General features: G+C 47.7%; 2 protein-coding genes across 4 annotated transcripts in view; both read left to right on the forward strand.

Moving 5' to 3' along the window:
• Positions 1-20,783, forward strand: part of TMEM117 (transmembrane protein 117) — a 627,686-nt gene that overhangs the window by 111,340 nt on the left and 495,563 nt on the right. The window lies entirely within an intron of this gene.
• Positions 13,107-14,245, forward strand: LOC148112878 (uncharacterized). The gene has a single exon (XM_087873464.1). The coding sequence runs from the start codon at positions 13,124-13,126 to the stop codon at positions 13,952-13,954; it is 831 nt and encodes a 276-aa protein (XP_087729590.1). The 5' UTR covers positions 13,107-13,123; the 3' UTR covers positions 13,955-14,245.

Genomic DNA, 20,783 nt, shown 5'->3' on the forward strand with positions numbered 1-20,783 from the left:
GGCTAATTATATATTAATGTGTAAAAGCAAAAGGTTGAGGTTGGAGTGTGTTTATCTTGTACTGTGCTAAGAAGAGTTGGAAGTCAATGCCCCCTTTTCTTTCTTTTTCTCTTTCCCCTTGTATGAGACAAATTATCTCTCATGGAGCCTAAAGATGAAGATTTTTCTGTGGAGGGAGGATTTGTGGTGAGTTGTAAGCATTCCTCCAGCAGATCTCAATAAGGAGAGGCAAAGACAAAATAGTTTTGTGCTTTGGAAGATACTTGGAAGATTGTGCTTGGAAGATAATACATGTGCATGGATTTACATCTGCTCGAGAATGCTGGCTGGCCTTATGCAGAATTTATATAAGGGAGACTGGAAGCAGCAAAGTTACTCTCACCAGAAAATTTTATAGAGGAAGATTGCAGTCTGGAGAAAGTTTGTCAGGTCACCTTCAGTTTATGAGGAAAAACTTTGTTGAGTTAAACGAGCAAGGAATCGTGTTTTCAGAAGTGCACAAAGTGTATGTTATATTAAGCTCCCTTAATGATATATGGGACATGTTAGTAACAAGCCTGGAGTCCATGGACGAGTGTGATATAACTATGAGCTATGTGACTGGGAGATTTTTGGAAGAAGAATAGAAACAATTGGAAAAGAACAATGCATCCAGGGGAAACAAAAGTAATTTACACCTCAGTCAGAAAGGAACTGTTTTCAAGAGAAATAACAAGATGGGAGATAAAGTTTGGGTAGTAAAATGCTGCTTTGCATGTGTATTCACTTTGCATATCTAAAGAAATTGCCGAGCAAGAATATTAAAAGATTCAAGCAGGAAAGAGAAAGCATAACAATGGAAGAAAGAAGACACACAGATTTCTGTGGTGAAGGCAAACAACAAAGTCACTAAAAACATTTGGTTGTTGGACAGTGGGGCAAGTGAGCATATTGTAAATAACCCAAAACTTTTTTCTAGTCTAGTAGGGGTGGGTTCCACTTACCTTCACTACCGGTTCGCAACGGGAGCATCCTTCGCTTATGCGCAGTGCTTCTGTGCATGCGCAGAGCATCCGTGATGATATCCAGGTGGGTGGCTGGAGCCTCCCGCCACCGATACTACCAGTTCACAAGATCTGGACCGAACTGGTAGCAACCCACCACTGTAGTCTAGGACTACTGCCCTGGAATATGTAACTCTGGCAAAATGGTAATCTTTGTTTTGTACAGGGGCAAGGAACAGTATATGTATAATGTATTGGTAAATCATTTGATATGTGTACCAGATTTATGTGTACCAGATTTAGATCACAATTAGTTGAGTGTGTGTTGCTAAGCCAATGAAGGGCACAAGATAATGTTTGCAAAAGGTACATGCAAGGTCTCAAAGAATAACAGGGAAGTTGAGTAAAGGTTTTTTTCCCCTTGTTTCCTGCCTTTTTTCCTCTACGTGCCCCTATGTGCTCTGTGATTTTCCTAGTGATGTACCTGCTGTGTTGATTTACCTGCCGATGCTCCTGTTTCCCTACCTTATTTACTGTAAATATATTTATTTATAGAATAAGCTGGTTTGTGTCAATATCTCTGACTCCATTTGGACACCAGTTGCCCAATTCCCTGACAATACTGAACACATCTGAAGGATTTTCAAATTGGACAGTCTATTCTAGTTTCCAATCAAAAGTTCTTTAAAGTTAGTTGAAACTGCATTTTCCCTGTTCATTTAGAACAGGGCCCAAGGCCCATGGGCCAGATCTGGCCCGTGATGTGGCTGAATCCGGCCCATGTGGCCATCCTGGAAACTGTGAGGGTCTGGCCCGGTCACTTCGGCCCAGCCCTCACCATCCCAGCAGGCGCAGTTCTCCATCGCCGTGTCCAGAGCAAATAAAGTGGGACAAGGTTGAAATGCTCCCAGTTCGGACTGGATTGCCTGATCCAGTAGCGATGGTGGCGGGTGGTTCAGAGAACTGGTAGCAAAAATCCCAGCCCCCCCCCATGCCCAGCTGAGCCGTGCGATCATCAGAGCCTTTTTTTTACTTTTAAAAGCATTTTTTCTACAACCTCTTCAGCCGAAAAAATGCTTTTAAAAGTAAAAAAAAGGCTCTGATGATCGTGCTGATCAGCTGGGATCATCAGAGCCTTTTAAAAGCATTTTTTCTAAAACCTCTTGAGGTTGTAGAAAAAATGCTTTTAAAAGGCTCTGATATTTTCCATAGAGCTGCCCAGTCAATTCATCTGTTGGGCTTTCGCTGTCTGCTTGTCAGAAGACTGAGTGTGGTGTTTCTTTAAATTTCTTTACCACGCCTCTCTTCTCCTCGGGAGTCCCAGAGATTTCACTCAGTCTTGCTGTCAAGACTGTGTTTTTGCTCTGCTCTAACAGTTAGGGGTTGGTTTTTTTTACTCTGTTTGAGCAGTATTTAATCTTTTTTAGTTTAGATTTGTAGGTTTTCTTATTTTTGTTCGATCTTCTCGGGACTTCTTTAGTGGAGCCAAAGATTTCAAAGGGGCAGCTTGCGGCTGCAGCTACTCCTTGCTGCTCGTGGTGGGTGAGTGTTCCTGGGGCTCCAGAACATCCCCACTATTGTGATTAACTTTAGCAGCGACAGAGCCTGACCCGGCTGGGCAGCTCTAGTCGAATTTGAGTGTGGATTCAGCTGCAGGCGAGCGCGTGAGTCTCCGGGGATCTGGAAAGACTGCGGCCGCCATTTTGGGCTCCGTTTAGTGAGGGCAGCTCTGGAGTCACTGCTCCTTAGGGAGACAAACTCTGAGGTTTATTTTTCTCATTTGAAAGAGAATCTGGATGGATTTGCTCTAATTTAGAGTAGATCTTTGTGGGACTTGAATATCTGACTTGTGTGGAAGCGTTTGGAACTGCTAGGGACGCGATCTTCAAGGCTCCAAATTTTCGCGCCATTTTCAACGGTCAAGAAGCTGATTGGAGCTACGTGAGGAAATTGATCTCCTCTGACTCCTATTTATGACTCTCGAGGCTCAGCTTGCTGGCTATACAGGACTGTTTACACTGTTAATGACTATTGCAGCTAAACTTTGCTAACTGTACATAACTGTTTAGACTGTTGGTGTGGATCCTGATTATTGGAACTGTTTTGAAGAACTTTTCTTAATTTTACAGTTATACTTGTGAGCTGTTTGTCTGATCATATCCAGACCTTTGGACATGGCAGACAGGAATTCTCCTCAGATCCTGAACAGCCCCAGACTCCTCCCAGGACAAAAAAGACCTCTAAGTCAAGGTCTAAAACCATGGTTCCTTCGGCCAATAAGGAACAGGGAGTGATTGTGTCTAAACAGAACACACTAGACAGGGATGCACTGAGAAGGCATAATGCCTTAGAGAAGCAATGTGAAAAAGCTCAAAAGAGGGCTCAATTGCCTGTAGATCCTTCTTCGCCTCTTTCGGAGGAGGAGGAGGTTTTGCCTCAGCCAAATATTGATCAGGCTTCTTCTGTTTCAGAACTACCTCCACAACGGGTGCAGGACAATGGACAAGAAGCTCTTAGAGGGCTGAGGGCCTCTCAATCCAAGAGTAGTCCTCCACCAGAGGCTACCTTTACCCCAACAGCTGCTGGCCTTCGAATGGGGGAGGGGCAGGACATTTCTCAGCCATTTAATTTTCAAACGCTCCTCACTAATGCTTTGGCCCAAGCCTTGGCTTCAGGTTTCTCTCAGCAGATGCAGATGCCATCCAGGTCACCGGCGTGCCAGCCCCACTTGGCACACCCTGTTTCTCGTCCACCACCCACCACCCAGCAAGAATCATTAGAAGGGGAGGAGTCATGGCATCATGATGAGGAGACTGAGGTTCCAGAATTTTCGGAGGACGAGGGAGCACCACCAGATAAGCCTGCGTTCACTACTCTGTTTCGGCCATCTGTATTTAAAACATTACTTCGTAAGGCCAAATTGGCAACCAATATGGGTGCCCTTACAAGCCCTTCAGATCAGGATGCAAAGGGACCCCAAAGTGAATTTTTTGCTGTTCCAGTTCAGGATCAGGATTTCATTCCCTGTCCGGAATTATTTTCCGAAGTAATTAAAAAACAGTGGGACCACCCAGGGGCATTTTCTGCATCCTCGAGCCATGATAAAAAGATGTACTGTGTTGACTCTAGTTTAGAAGGGTTATTGGTGCTCCCTTCTGTAGATTCCCCAGTGGTCAATCTGACTTCCTCTACTGTGTTATCTAATGATGTAGTGGATGTGCTGAGAGCAGAAGATAGAAAGGCGGAAATTGCTTTCCGAAAAACCCACCAGGCGGCTGCCTGGGCGGTTAAATCTGCCACCTCAGCATCCTTTTTTAATAGGGCCAATCTTATTTGGTTGAAGCAACTAAGGGATCGCCTTCTGCCTGACAATTTAAGGTTTCAACAAGATATTAACAAAATGGTGGTCGCCGCCATATTCTCAGCGGACACGTCCCTCGATGCAGCAAAGTTTGCTGCCAGGCCTATGGCTTCTGCAGTTACGTCCCGAAGTCTCCTCTGGCTTCGCCCTTGGAGAGCTGATTTAAAATCAAAATGGAAGTTAGCTTCTGCTCCCTTCAAGGGTTCAGATTTGTTTGGGGCAACTTTAGACCTTATTTTAGTTGAGGGGAAGGATAAGCGTAAGGTGCTGCCAGTGTCTTACCGTAGACCAGAAAGACGCTTTACACCATATCCACAGAGACAGCCTTTTCGTTACGATTCAGGACCCAGTGGGTCCTTCTCTAACAGGTCTTACAGTCAAGGTTGGGACAGGTACTCCGATAGACAATCATTTAGGGACAGAGGCAGATACCAGCCCCCAGTCAGGAGACCTTCCTGTGGTACTGGTTCCAGGCCCATCAAGCGAGGGAAGTGACTCACTCCCCCCGTCTCCCATTGGCGGCCGCCTCAACCAGTTTGTCCACCAGTGGGAGGCGTCCACATCAGAACGATGGATTCTGCAGACTGTATCCTTGACTCTGCAAAAGAGGATGGGTGCCTGAATCTGTGCGATATTAAAGCACCCAGGAGTGTCCATTCTTGGCAAGAAAAGCATTTCCCAGCCAACTCTCCTCCCTTCCTCAAAGCAAAGACAAAGAAACAGAGAAACAAAGAAAGGAGACAGATGTTTGCAAAGTAAGTGAGCCCTTGTGGCAGGAAGGGAAGGAGAAGCATGAGGTATCTTACTGGGTCAGGGAGGCCTTGAGAGCCTGTTCTATCACTAGGTCCCCCATAGCCTTCCCCACCCTGAGATACCGCATGTACACATTGGTATTTTTGAATTGTGAGCTCTTAGGAAAGTATCCCCTCCTTGTGTGTTGCAAACAACTATTTCCAGTGGGGAAAACAAGACAAGGAAAGGGGAAGAAAGCAAAGAAGGAAACAGAAAAAAAGAAGGGAAGAAAGAATGAATGAAGAGGAAAGGAAAAAAAGGGAGGGAGGGGAAGGGAAGGGAAGGAAGAGGAGGAAGGAAGGAAGGAAGGAAGGAAGGAAGGAAGGAAGGAAGGAAGGAAGATTATAATGAGAGAGTGAGGGTAAATCCTGCCTTAGCACTTGTCCACCAGCAGCCTTGCTGCCTTTTGCCATTCCCTTGTCCCCTCCTGACCTCTCCTAGTGGTCTCCCATCCTATCACTGAGGATGCTTTGGTTACAAAGCCAGGTCTTCTCATAAGGAGATGGAGTGGGCCTCCCTCTGACCCACACACTTTGCCCTCCCACACACACCATGAGCAACCTGGCCAAGGAAAGCGAGCACAGCAGCAGTGGGAGCTGGCCACTGTATCAGTACTTCCCAAGGTTGTAGGAGTTTAGTATATATTCCATTCACTAGTAAATGGCACCTTCAGCTTAAATTTTAATGTTGCACAAAATCTGGCAAATATTTCAGTTCTTTGCAAATAGTCAATATTCAGACAAATAATTTCAGCATTTTAAAATGCCTTTATGTCAATAAAGTTTAAAAATCCAATCTTTCTATATTTTAAAGATTTTGCACTCTTCCTTTCTTTTCTTTTGGATCTATAATTTTTCTCTCTGTAATTATTTGCCACTTTGACAAGCATTTCAAAGAGTGTCTTTTTGACTTCGGTTGTACTTCCAGCACCTTTGGAAGCTGGACCACAACCTCTGCAGCCCCACTCCAATCTCTCCTTGTCAGAGGGCTTGAAATCCATAGCCACCCTGGAGGAGTGGTGAAGTAAAGGGGGACCGCCTGGCAGGTCGAGGAGAGCAGCATCTCTCTTCCCTGACTAGGAAAGCCCCCTCATGAAGATTTGGAGCAGCGGCAGCAAATGCCATGAAGCCGGAAGACAGCCTGAACACCTAAGACAGTGCAGGAGTGAAGAAAGTGAGTGGTGTGTGAACTAGGTGAGAGATTACTTTTATTGGAAAATGACCCCAAGAAATTCAAGAGGGAAGCATATTTAGGGGAAAGCATTTGCCAGCGGTGGATAAGAAGGTTAAAAAAAATATGGATAATTTAAGAAGAGAAAATTTCTTAAAAAAAAAAAAACTAAAAAGAAATTTGAACCCTCAAAGTGCAAAATGTGGTATTGAAAAGGCATTGTAAAATGTTGGAATTAGATCCTGAACCCTTTTTTGTATTAATACTGCCCACTTATTGGATTTATAATTATAAATAATTAAAATCAGAACTGTCAGCAATAATGCAGAGAGGGCAGGGCAGGGCTGAGGATTTTGTGCAATTCCTGGATGGGGTGACAGAGGTGAGTCTTGAGAATGTTATCTGGGAGGGATTTGACCCTGTGACTCCCGAGGACGTGGACAGGATTCTGGGTAGGCTTAGCGCTGCCACATGTTTATTGGACCCGTGTCCCTCCTGGTTGGTGCTGGCCTCCCGGGCGGTTACACGAGGCTGGCTCCAGGGGATTATCAATGCTTCTTTGAGTGAGGGTTTCTTCCCTCCCTCTTTGAAAGGGAGGGAAGAAACCCTCCCTTTGAAAGAGGCGGTGCTGAAGCCCCTTCTCAAGAAGCCTTACCTTGACCCAGCTGTATTAGTGAACTGTCGTCCAGTCTCCAACCTTCGCTTTGTTGCGAAGGTTGTTGAGAGTGTGGTGGCGCGACAACTTCCCCAGTACCTGGATGAAGCTGATTATCTAGACCTGTTCCAGTCGGGCTTCAGGCCTGAGTACAGCATGGAAACGGCATTGGTCGCATTGGTTGATGATCTCTGGACGGCTCGGGACAGGGGTTGTTCCTCTGTCCTGGTCCTATTAGACCTCTCAGCAGCTTTTGATACCATCGACCATGGTATCATGCTGCGACGATTGGAAGGGTTGGGAGTGGGGGGCACCGTGTTGCAGTGGTTCTCCTCCTTCCTCTCTGACCGTATGCAGGTTGTGTTGGCAGGGGGACAGAAGTCGACCTCGAGGCGCCTTGTTTGTGGGTGCCACAAGGGTCGGTCCTCTTGCCCCTTCTGTTCAACATTTATGTGAAGCCGCTGGGTGAGATCATCCATGGTTTCGGGGTGAGGTTCCATCAGTACGCTGACGACACTCAGCTGTACATCTCCACCCCGGACCATCCCAATGATGCCCTTGATGTGATGTCCCAGTGCCTGGAGGCCGTGCGGATCTGGATGGGGAGGAACAGGCTCAAACTCAACCCTTCCAAGACCGAGTGACTGTGGTTCCCGGCGTCCCAGTATAGTCAGCTGGCTCCATCGCTGACTATTGGGGGTGAGATCTTGGCCCCCTCAGAGAGGGCTCACAACTTGGGTGTTCTCCTGGATGCACGGCTGTCTTTGGAAGAGCATATGACGGCTGTGGCCAGGGGAACTTTTTATCAGGTTCTCCTGATATGCCCTTTCTGGACCGGGATGCCCTGCGCACAGTCACTCACATCCTCGTCACATCCCGTCTGGACTACTGCAACGCTCTCTACATGGGACTCCCCTTGAAGAGCACTCGGAGGCTCCAACTGGTCCAGAATGCGGCCATGCGGGTGATTATGGGTGCGACCCGTCGGGTGCCGTTGGCCAAACAATGTCAACTGGCGACATCCAGGGGGAGAGCCTTCTCTGTGGGGGCACCAGCCCTCTGGAATGAGCTGCCCCTAGATGTATGCATGATCTCCGACCTGCGCACCTTTCGCTGCGCCCTGAAGACCCTCTTATTTCAACAAGCCAGGCTAGCCTAATATGAATTTGAATTTTAAATGGGTGTATGTTAGTTTTAATTTGTGGGCCAAATTTTTGTATATTTGATTTTAATGGTTTTTTAAATTTTGTAATTTATCTGTGTTTTAATATGGCTGTACACCGCCCTGAGTCCTTCGGGAGAAGGGCGGTATAGAAATTTAATAAAAGTTAAAGTTAAAGTTAAAAGAGGCTCCAGCAAGTTGAAGTTAGAGCGCTGTGAAGTTAGAGAACTGTGCAATCTTGGGAATAATCATCTACATTTTGTTGGATTACAAGTATTTACTTCAAAATCATTGGACAGTAAACAAGTTCTTTAGTTAAGAGACCCCTGAACATCGTTGAATAAATAAAAGTGATTGGAAGAGGTATGGATAACCCCCTGGTTTTTTCTATTGGATTTACTGCTTGTTGACTAGACATTTAGAATTGTGATTTTAATAATTTCTGGACAATTGGTCTAAAAGGAGAGTTGTTAAGCAAAGACATAATATAAGATGGAAGCAAGTGGAGATAATGAAATGGAGCTGATGTATGAAAACATTAAGGATTTCATAAAAGAACAACATAAAGAGATGATGGAAATATTTGATTGCATAGACCAAAAATGGGAAAATATAACAAAAGGAACAATGAGCAAAGACCAGGATAAGGAAGAAATAGAGCTACTCGAGGAAATGGAGGAGACTGCAGAACTGGGAAACCAGCAAGAAGAAGACTACAAGGAGGAGACATTAATAAAATTAATAGTGAGTAAGGAACTAAAACAAGAGAAAAATATTTTAAAAGATTTAAAAAGGGAATGGGAGAAACAGGAAGATAGTTGGAGAAAAGGGACAGGGGCTGGAACAGACAACTTCAAAACTAGACAGTGGGGAAAGGTAGAGAGGGGGGAAAAAGCTAGAACACATAGCCAAAAAATAGACTTAAATGTAGATGAAATAAAAGAATTAAAAGAAGGATATGGGAGGCAACCCAAAAGAAAAAAATAAAATAAAAATGGGGTTATGGGTAAGAGAAGAGGGATAAAGGAAAAAGAAAGGCAAAGCAAAACAAAAGATATTTCATGAAAATATTTTAATAATGTGCATTAATATTAGAACTATATAATAGATAATTACTTTGTAGTGTACAAGTTAAATATGTATAAAAATATGGCTAATAGTGAAATGCTAAAATTAAATAACAGGTGATTAGTTAATGGAAGAATATATCTTAATGTAAACATGTGTATTAATACTAGAATTTCAAGGATGGGAAATATGAACAGAGATATGAGGAAGAATTAAGTTTTTAATTGGAAAATTAGAATTTGAATGATAGTAATAGTAGGGAACAGAAAAGAAATGTTATTATCACGTCTTTGAATATTATAGTGATAGGAGGGGAAAAAAGTTAAAATAGAGATAGAAATAAGAGGGGAATTATAGTATATATACACCAATATATTAAGATATATGGAAGAGTAAGAGTAAGAAGAAGGTTTAGAACTGAAGTAAAGGATATGTGCAAACAATTTGAAACAATAAAAATGAAGTGTAATAATTGTGCATAATAATATGATGTTTATTTTTATTGAAATGTATAAAGTCAGATATCACACCATTCACATATCGATATGTATAAATAATATAAAATTTTAAAAATGTAAACCAAAGAGTCTCTTTTCCAGGGTTTATTGTCTTTGGGGTTAGATTTTAGTTTAAAAAAAAGTATCATCTCACCCAATTCCAACCACTGTTCATCTACATTGCTCCAGCACATTCTTTGTTTCTTCAGCTGTCCCAGCTTCACGGCAGACATAATAGCTGTCTCTCTTTTTTGTCATTGGATGGTATAGTCCAGCTGGAGAGCCGCCGCTCTCTGCAACTTTCTGGGTGCCCCTCTTTTCTTTGTCTTTATCTTTCTTTATCTATCTTTATTTAAATTTATATACCGCCCTTCTCCCTGAGGACTCAGGGTGGTGTACAGCCAGAATTAAAAAACATGAAATACAAATATTAAAAACAATTAAAATATATATAAATTTGGCCCAAAATTAAAAATACAAACCAATTAAAACATTTAAAATTTCTTCTTAAGCCAGCCCGGCTTGCTGGAAAAAGTGGGTTTTAAGGGCACGGCGGAAGGCGCTAAGGTCTTGGATTCTCCTTATCTCTGGGGGCAACTGATTCCAGAGGGTAGGTGCCCCCACAGAGAAGGCCCTCCCCCTGGGGGTCACCAGCCTGCATTGATTGGCTGATGGCACCCTGAGGAGGCCCTCTCTGTGGGAGCGCACGGGATGATGGGAGGTCGTTGGTAGCAGCAGGCGGTCTCGAAGATAGCTAGGCCCAATGCCATGGAGTGCTTTAAAGGTGATAACCAGCACCTTGAAGCGCACCCGGAAGACCACTGGGAGCCAGTGCAGCTCGCGCAGGAGCGGTGTTACATGGGAGCGCCATGCTGCTCCCATCACTACCCGCGCTGCTGCATTCTGGACCAGTTGGAGCCTCCGGGTGCTCTTCAAGGGGAGCCCCATGTAGAGAGCGTTGCAGTAGTCAAGGCGAGAGGTGACGAGTGACTGTGCACAGGGAATCCCGATCAAGAAAGGGCCGCAACTGGCGAATCAGGCGAACCTGACAAAAGGTCCCCCTGGTTACAGCTGTCAGATGTTCCTCCAAGGACAGCTGCCTATCCAGGAGGACTCCCAGATTGCGAGCCCCTTCTGTGGGGGCCAAAGACTCTCTCCCAATAGTCAGTGATGGAGTCAACTGACTATATCGGGATGCCGGGAGCCACAGCCACTCAGTCTTGGAAGGGTTAAGCTTGAGCCTGTTCCTCCCCATCCAGATCCACACAGCCTCCAGGCACTGGGACATCACTTCAAGGGCATCATTGGGGTGGCCTGGGGTGGAGATGTACAGCTGGGTGTCATCAGCGTACTGGTGGTATCTCACCCCAAAGCCACGGATGATCTCGCCCAGCGGCTTTACATAAATGTTGAACAGAAGGGGCGAGAGGACCGATCCCTGCGGCACTCCACAGATAAGAGGCCTCGAGGTCGACCTCTGCCCCCCTGCCAACACAAACTGCGACCGGTCGGAGAGAAAGGAGGAGAACCACCGCAACACGGTGCCTCCCACCCCCAACTCTTCCAGCCGGTGCAGCATGATACCATGGTCGATGGTATCAAAAGCCGCTGAGAGATCTAACAGGACCAGAACAGAGGAGCAACCCCTGTCCCGAGCCTTCCGGAGATCATCAACCAACGTGACCAATGCCGTTTCTGTGCTGTGCCCAGACCTGAAACCTGACTGGAACGGATCTAGATAAGATGTTTCCTCCAGGAATTGTGGGAACTGTCGCGCGACCACACTCTCAACAACCTTCGCCATAAAGCGAAGGTTGGAGACAGGACGATAGTTGGCCAATATTGCCGGATCCAGGGACGGCTTCTTGATGGTCCTCCCTACACTCCTTTCTGCACCAACCTGAAGACATAGCTGTTTCAGCAATTTCCCTGATCTGCTACAAGATTTTATTTTGTTTGGGGTTTTATATTGGCTGTTTTTAGGATTTTTATTGTCATATGTTTTTAATTCTGTGCGCCGCCCCAAGTCCTACGGGAGAAGGGCGGCATATAAATTTTAAATAAATAAATAAATAAATAAATAAATAAATAAATAAATAAATAAATAAATAGTGACTTTAGCCCCTTAGGGGGCCCTCCAGCAAGGAGGATTTGGCGCAAGTTCGCAGAGCCCTGCTCCTTGTGTCTGATCTCACTGCGACGTCAAACCAGAAATCTGGTTGAAATTGAATTTGACACCCCTCATTTAGAATGGCCATCAGCCATCGAAAGGAAGGGAAGAGCCTCGAGCCCTCCAAAGTCAAAAAGATTATAAGACTTGAATCTGAGACTCTTGGTTCCTAATCTGAGTCACGGAATCACGGAGACGAATTTGCAATTTGGTTCTCGGCTGCCTGTGCTCCCCTGGGTCCTAGAGCCCTTCCCATCACCTAAGGTTGTTTGTCGCCTCATCGCCTCAGCTCTAACAGGGCGGGCTAGTTAAGGCAGCTCAGGGAGGAAGAAGCCAACGTCTGGAACAACCATAAGCTTGGATGACCCTTAATCTATGGACAAGCTCAGTTGTGGTTTACTTGAAGAGTGAGTCAGAAATTTTAGGATTTGAAACACTACTAATCAAGCCGAAGGTAGACGCAGAGAAATCCACTAAGTTTATCACCATTTTTTGTAGTGGGAGCTCCTTCTGGGAAAATTTTCAGCCAAATTGTCTTTTAATCTTTGCTTTCCACGCCGCTGATAAAACAGTTATCCTGGGCTAGAGGTTGTCTTTAGAAAGAACTAGGATTTATTCCCGTGTAAACGTTTTTAAACAGGGCCAAGTTGTGGCCCCTTAGACTGTCCTAGTGGAAAGGAAAGCAGGACTTCAACCAGGAGGACCATCTGAAGAAAAAAACCGGAGGCCTCCGTGAAATGCACTGGGCCTCCCAAGGGAAGATGGTGGAGTGGCCATCGACTTGTGGAAATGATTGGACAGGGCTAAGGCTCAATGACTGGAGGACATTCGTTGTTTGCTGGAATACCTCAATATGTGCCTCCTCACAAGCCATCAGTAGAGTCCCTAGAGCACTGCCAGACTTGCTTCAATTTTATTCGACATCTTTTGAAGCTTAGACCATTTTTTACTGTTGCTCGATATATTAATTTTATCTTGGGAGGGTGCGTATGTGTGTATGTGTGAGTGTGTTTGGGATGGGTTGAAATTTAAATTATTTTAGAATGGAAGGGGTGGGTTTGGAGTGGCTGGAATTAGGGAGAATGAGGAAGCCGGGGGCAGGGAATGGAGTCCCCTCTGCTGAGTGTGCAAGCAGAAGCAGATGGGGGCTCAGATATGACCCCTGGTTCGGTATGAGTGGGGTGTCTTGCCTGCCAGGGAGGAGGGGGGCTACTGAGATGGGGAAGGGGATCTCTGGGGGGATGGAGAGCTGGAATATTGTGGTTATGACTGGGAGAGGTAGATATGGCGGGAGCCAAGGGGTAGGCCGCTCTCGGGGAACTAGGACTCGCTGCCTCAAAGCAATTACTTGTTCCGGCCCCTTGGGTTTTGGTTCATCGGGCTTACCTCGTATACCTGGTGACTTGGGATGTCAGGGCCCTGGCCTCAGGCTGCTGCTGTTTAATGCCAGGTCTGTTGTTAACAAGGCTCCCCTCGTTCGGGACCTAATCCTAGAGAAGGAGGCTGACCTGGCATGTATAACTGAGACCTGGCTGGGCCAGGAGGAGGGTGTTCCCCTCTCAGAGATGTGCCCAGATGGTTTTCAGATATTGCATCAGCCACGACTCCAGGGAAGGGGTGGAGGAGTGGCAGCTATTGTCCGGAAGAGTCTCTGTCCTCGCAGGATCCCTGCCCCGGAGGTTGTTGGGTGTGAGTCTCTCCTCTTGAGGTTGGACTCAAGGATTCAGTTGGGCCTGTTATTGACATACCTGCCTCCCAGCTGCGTTACAACAGCCCTGCCTGTGCTGCTAGAGGCAATAGCCGGGTTGGCGGTGGAGTTCCCCAGGCTTATGGTACTGGGGGACTTCAACCTGCCATCACTTGGAGAATCCTCAGATATGGCTCAGGAATTCATGGCTTCCATGACAACCATGGATCTGACCCAAGTAGTTCAGGATCCGACCCATAGGGGAGGACACACGCTTGACCTGGTGTTTCTCTCGGGGCAGTGGAGACAGGATCTGGAATTAAGGGGTATAGTTGCTTCTCCCTTGTTGTGGTCAGATCATTTCCTGTTGAGGTTGGACTTTAAGACGCCACTCCTCCATCGCAGGTAGGCAGAGCCAATTAAGTGGTTCCGCCCCAGATGGCTAATGGACCCGGAAGGGTTTCAGAAGGAGCTTGGGAAGATACCTGAGTCCCTTGCCCACAGTCCGCCCAAGATCCTGGTGGCTGCCTGGAATAGGGCAGCATCTGGGGCATTGGACCGGATTGTGCCTTTGCGACCTCTCAATGGCAGTGGATCTAGGAAAGCTCTCTGGTTTACTGAGGAGCTCCGGGAGATGAAGCGCCAGAAGAGACGTCTAGAACGACGTTGGAGGACCAGTAAATCTGAATCTAACCGAACACTCTTGAGAGCCTTTATTAGGACTTATTTAGTGGCGATATGGGCGGCAAAATGCTCCCATTTTTCTGCACTTATTGCATCTGCAGATTCTCGCCCAGCCGCCCTATTTAGGGTGACTCACTCCCTCCTTAATGTAGGGGGAACAGAGGAGCCCTTGCAGGGTAGAGCTGAGGAGTTTGTGCAGTTTCTGCCGGATAAAGTTGCTCAGATTCGGATGAACCTGGACTCTGGGCAATACTGACAGAGATGATGGGGGTGGGTTTTAGTCCTATTGTGTGGGACGAGTTTCAGCCAGTGACTCCTGAGGAAGTGGACAAGGCTGTAGGTGCGATGAGTTCCTCCACCTGTTTGTTAGACCCGTGCCCCTCCTGGCTGGTTTCGGCCAGCAGGGAAGTGACACGAGGCTGGCTCCAGGCTTTAGTTAATGCGTCCTTGAGGGAGGGGTCCTTCCCGCAACCATTAAAGGAGGTGGTTGTAAGGCCCCTCCTCAAGAAGCCTTCCCTGGATCCAGCAGAATTAAAGAACTTTCGGCCAGTCTCCAACCTACCCTCCATGGGAAAGGTTGTAGAGAAAGTGGTGGCACTTCAGCTCCTGCTGTCAGACTTCAATGCTATCTCAAAATAAATGAATTTCCAAACTGCCAATCTTTAAGGAAATCTTTTCTTTAATTGAGCACAGCAACCGGATCATGACTCGATGCGGACAATACTGACCTTTTGCCCCCCAATCCTTCCCTTTCCGAACCCCAAATCTCTGCTTCTCATTGGCTATCTTCCAAGTCATTCTCCAGACTTCTTGTCTCGTCATTTCCCAGGAATGTCCCCCCTCCTCATTTCCACGACAACCTGACTTCAAAGGGATTTAGCAGGCAAAAGTTCAGAGCTTTTCTCTCTCCTTTGCTCTCTATGCCAGCGTTGAGGCGTTGACATCCGGCCCCTCTCCCTTCACTCTCCCAGCGGGGTCTGCGTGAGATAAACAACAAGTTTAGTACCTCACCCCCTCCGAGGAGGTACCCCACCCCCTCCCGGCTTGTCCGGGTGATCTGCATGGAATTTAGCTATGAGGTGGTCAGCTTGGATGTTTGTTCTCTTCACCCAGGAAGCTTCTGACAAGGGGTAGCCCTTCCACTTAATTAAGTACTGGAGGCGCCCTCTGTGCCACCGTGAATCGAGAACTCGTTGTATTTTATAGTGGGTCTGGCCTCTAACAATTAAGGGCCCTGGGGGATCACGTGGCACCAGCCTTAAAGTTGACCCTACTACAGGCTTCAGGAGGCTACTGTGAAAAACGGGGTGTATCCTCCCTAGTAACCGGGGCAACTGCAATTATACTGTGACCGGGTTTATTACTTTTACTATTGGAAATGGCCCTATGAATTTCGGCCCCAGTTTTCTGGTCGGGAGTCTGAGTCTCAAGTACTTGGTGGAGAGGTAGACCTTTTCCCCCACTTGGAATGGCCTCTGGGGGGCTCGGTGCTTATCTGCTTGTTTCTTATAAGACCGTGCTGCCTTGTCTAATGCCCTCTTGACGTTCTCCCAGGTTTCTCTTAGCATTGCCATCCATTTGGTCAAGGTAACTGAGGAAGGAAGCTCCCTCGGGTACTCTGGCATGGGGATGAAATCGATGCCACTCACTATCTTAAATGGGGTTAGTCCTGTACTACTGTGGACAGCATTGTTATATGCGACTTCAGCAAACGATAAGAGGTCCGCCCAGCTCGATTGTTGGTAGTCAACGTAGCACCTCAGTACTGCTCTATCATGGCATTCAATCTCTCCGCCCCCCCCCATTGGTGCTCGGGTGAAACGCTGAGCTGAGGCCTTGGGATGATCCTATGGATCGAAGGAATTCCCTCCAGAACTTCGCTGTAAACTGGACACCTCGATCAGAGATGATTCTTCTGGGTACTCTGTGCAGGTGGTAGATGTGTTTTATGAACAGTTTGGCCAATTGGCGGGCTGAGGGTAGTCCGCTGCAGGGTATGAAATGTGCCTGTTTGGAGAACAAGTCTATTACAGTCTAGATCACTGTGCTTCCGCCGCTCCTCGGCAGTTCGACTATGAAGTCCATAGCAATCTCCTCCCATGGCCTTGACGGTTCAGCTACTGGCTGCAGCAGCCCCGGGGGCCTTCCTGGTCAGGTTTTCATCGTGGCACAGATGGTACAACTTTTTACATAGCTGTCCACGTCTTTTCTCATGTGGGGCTACCAAAACTGTCTCTGTGCTAAGTGCAGAGTCTTTAGGAAGTCAAAATGTCCCACTGGTTTGACATCGTGACTTCTCTTGAGGATTAAGGTGCGGAAGGTGTCTGGGACATAAAGTTTCATCCCTCTCCATGTTAGGCCATCTCTCTTTGTCAAAAGATGTTGATTGTCTCGGAACCAGGGGTCCGCCAACATTTCTGCCTTGAGCCCCGTCATTAGGTCACTCGCGGGTTGGCCCTGCTGGTCTCAATGCTGCCATCTGGTGGTTACTTGGCCCACTCCTTGGGCAGAAGGGATGATGGGATTCACTATCTGCTCACGTTCACTGTTGTATTGAGGCATTCGGGAGAGGGCATCGGCCAGAAAGTTCTTCCCCCCTGGGATGTGCTTCAGCTCGAAGTTGAAACGATTGAAGTATTTGGCCCACCGGACTTGCCTGGGCAATAAGTTCCGTGGAGTCTTGAGGACCTCTAGGTTTTTGTGGTCAGTGCAGACCTCGAACTGTGTCGGCCTCCTTCTAGCAGGTGTTGCCAGGTTAACAGCGCCCATCTCACCGCGAACGCTTCCTTTTCCCATGCCACCCATTGCCTTTCTGTGTCGGTGAGTTTGCGGGATGTGTAGGCACAAGGTTGCAGGTCCCCCTGGCTGTTCTTTTGGAGTAGGAGTGCCCCTACTGCTACATCACTGGCATCTGCTTGGATGACGAAGGGTTGTTCGGGGTCAGGATGCTTCAAGACTGGTTCTTTTGCAAACATTTGTTTTAGTGTCTCGAATGCCTGTTGGCAGGCTGAGTCCCACTGTAGAGGCTGTCCTGGGTGGGGTTTCGTTGTCGGACTTCCTGTCTTTAGGAGGTCCATCAGAGGTTTGGCAATTCTTGCAAAGGAGGGGATGAATTGCCTGTAGAAATTCGCGAACCTCAGGAAGCTTTGTAGTTGCCTGCGGGTGCGCGGGGGTTGCCAGTCTAGGACTGATTGTACTTTAGCCGGGTCCATCTCTATCCCCTCGTTTGACACTCGGTAACCTAAATAGTCCAGACGTGATCGGTGGAACTCACATTTTGACAGTTTGACATAGAGGTTCGCTTTCAGCAGTTTTTCCAGCACTTTGCGTACGAGGGGTATGTGTTCGTCTATGGTCTCTGTGTAAATGAGAATGTCATCTAGGTAGACGAGGACCCCTTTGTACAGGTGCTCATGTGGAACTTCGTTTATCAATTGCATGAACACAGCTGGGTCTCCCTGTAGCCCAAATGGCATCACCTTGAATTGGTAACTTCCCAGGGGGCAGTTGAATGCTGTCTTCCACTCGTCTCCTTCCCTGATGTGCACTCAGTAGTAGGCTTCGCGGAGGTCTAGTTTGGTGAAAATCTTCCCCTTGGGCAGGTGAGTCCTTCATGAGGGGGAGGGGGTATAAGCTGTGTACGCAGACCGCATTGATCCCCAAAAGTCAACTACCAGACGCATAGAGCCGTCTTTCTTCTCTTTGAAGAGGACCGGTGCCGCAACCCACGGTTTGACTGGCTCAATGAAACCCCTTTGTAGGTTTTTGTCTATGTAATTTCGCATTTCTTGCATTTCACGGGGCGTCATGGCATACAATTTAGGTTTAGGTAGTTTCGCCCCAGGGATGATTTCGATGGCGCAGTCAGCATCGCGGTGGGGAGGTAGGACGTCGCACTCGGTCTCGCTAAATACCTGTGCTAGGTCTTGGTAGTCTTTTGGGATCTGCTCTGTTTCATGGGTACTGTTGGATGTGGGCCCTAGCTGCTTCGCAGTGCCCTTCGGGAGGGGCCCTTGCATCAGTGCCATCTTCTTTTGTTCAGGCGGGAGACGTTGGGGCTCGAGTGTGGGGGGTGTTTGTTCTGGTTGGAACGGCAGAGGTTGGGGCCCTTTGGCTATCCTCAATCTGCGGGTCCCCTCTTGCCACCAGATAATTGGACCCCACTTGTCTAGCCAGGAAAGTCCCAGTATGACTGGATCGGCCATCTTGGGGGCTATTATGAACCGTATCGTTTCCCAGTGATCCCCTAGTTCTAGCTTCACTGGTTTTGGTCAGGTGTATGGCGCAGGCTCCGCCTACTAGGGTCCCATCAACTTGCTCAAATCGAATTGGGTGGTTGAGCTTCTTAGCTCGGATCCCCAATTTTAGGACTGTGGGTAGATTAATCAGGCACCTAGTGCAGCCCAAATCTATCAGGGCTTGGAAAGTCTCTTGGGTACCTGTCTTTGGGGTTGTTAGGCATATGGGGAAAAGGAAAGGGTGGATGGGTCCACTCACCATTGGGTCGTCTTCACCCTCGTCCTCGCTGTCATACGGGTCGGGGGATTGGTCTCCATCATCCGGGTCTCCCTTTGTCTCGGTCAGGTGGGCGAAGACCTCTGTGCCGGGGAGGAGACTTCATGGCGCATTGGTGGCTCGCTTGGGGCCCCGTTCTCATCGTGCCTTTGGCTGAGGGTTTGGCCTCGGGCCCGGGGTTCCACAAGCTGCTGCTAGATGGCCCATTCCTCCACATCTATAGCATCTCATTGGGCTCCGTGGAACGAAAGGCCTTTGGGTAGGCCGTGGTGCCATGGTTCCTTGTCTGGTTTGTGGCCTTCGGTCCGATTGGTATCTCTCCCTGGTCTCTGGTTGCTTTAGCATGTCATTGACGCACAGTCCCCTTTCAACTTGCATCGCCACGCGGAACCATTCGGAGAGTCGGTTCAGGATGTCCCGATAAGTGGTCACTTGAGCGATCCATTTATCTAGGCTCGTTCTGAAAAAATACACTAGCAGTCACTCAGGTAGGGGAGGCAAGGTACCCACGACTCTTCGGAACTCACAAATGTGCTCCTTGATGGGCTTCCCTCTCTGGATTAGGCTTCTGAGTTTGTCTTCCACATATGGATCCTCTCCTACTTCCTCGTACCTCGCCCGCAGTAGTTGCAAGAAATCATCTGCATCTTGCAGTTGGGGGGCTCTATTCTTGTAGAGGGCTGATGACCAAGTCTTTGCTTCTCCCTCCAGCCCTTCTGAAATGGCATTGAACAGGGCTCTGGGGAATGGGTAAAGGTGCCCATAGCTCTCGATATAGACCTCAGCTGTGTCAAGGAACTGCGCCACCTGGTCTGGATCCCCATCAAACTTTCCTCTGAACCAGGGTGGCTCTGCCCTCGGTGGCCCGTTCTCCCATAGTGGGGCTCTGTGTGCCTGTTTAGGGTATCGTTGGGTTTCTTCCTCATCTCTCATCCGGAGGCGGGGGGGGTGATGCCTTGCGTAGGCTGGTATGCTTGCTGGGCAGAAGAGGAACCCATGGATGCAAACTGGGACTTTCCTTCCTTCTGGTGTGGGAGGGGGAAGGGCTGGGCCCTCTCCTATGGTGGCTTAGTTCAACAGGGTCAGCTGGCCTCCTTCTATCTTTGGGCCTGCAGGATGGACCGTCTTCCAGGCTGACGGCACATTCAAAATCTTGCTTTAACTCCTCCATGGGGCTTTCGAGTGGCAGGGTTGAAGGTTTTTTCTGTCTGGCCTGCTGCCAATTCCATAACCAATCCGCCCTTCCCAATTTACTCAGGGGCTTCCCTTACCTTTAGCATCTGGAAAGGGGAATTCAGCTTCTGCAGATTTTGGCAAAGTCCACCAAGGTTCATCATTTTTCCTTCTCTTGGGCTGGAGCACGATCGTCTGTCCTTGGTAATCCTGTGGCAATGGAGGGGGAAGGGGGGGTTGCAGCTTTGCTGGGGGAGTGGGTGGCCCCGTTGCATCCAAGCTGGTTGGAGTAGGGAGGGGTGGCTGGTTCACAGCCGTTTGGAGTAGACTTTCAGTAGAGAGCTGGCTTTCTGCCATGGCTTCAGAACCTTGCCTCCAATCCATCCAAACATCTTGTAGGGAGCTGGATGGTTGGAGGTTTGCCAGTTTGGCTTGGAAAGTTGAGTCTTGTCCGTCTGTCAGACTTCGATGCTATCTCAAAATAAATGTCAGGAATGCTTCCTTCAGTATCCAGGAAAGAAAAACCCAAACTCAAGCATTTTGAAGAATTTAGTACTTTTACTGAATATGAAATTTAATTTAATTACTGAATATGAAATTTAACCCAGTTAAAGCTGGAAGTGAGCAAAACGCGCGAAATGCATCTACTAAGCTTCTCCCCCCACCCTCGTGTTCATAAATCATCAGCCAATCCAAAGGTCTTCCAAAGGTCAGGTGGCAACACGTCTGGCAGCGTCATTCATCAGGAATGTAGGGCAGTTGGTCAGCCGTCCCCTTTTGAAGATTCAGTTTCGTTTCTCACGAAGTCCCATCCTACAAAGACAAAACCACCTCCTGCTCCCTTCCCCCACTTTGCTTCATAACTA

Source organism: Pantherophis guttatus, chromosome 7 (genome assembly GCF_059756535.1).
Source record: "Pantherophis guttatus breed Tessera chromosome 7, ASM5975653v1, whole genome shotgun sequence".
Classification (NCBI taxonomy): Eukaryota; Metazoa; Chordata; class Lepidosauria; order Squamata; family Colubridae; genus Pantherophis; species Pantherophis guttatus.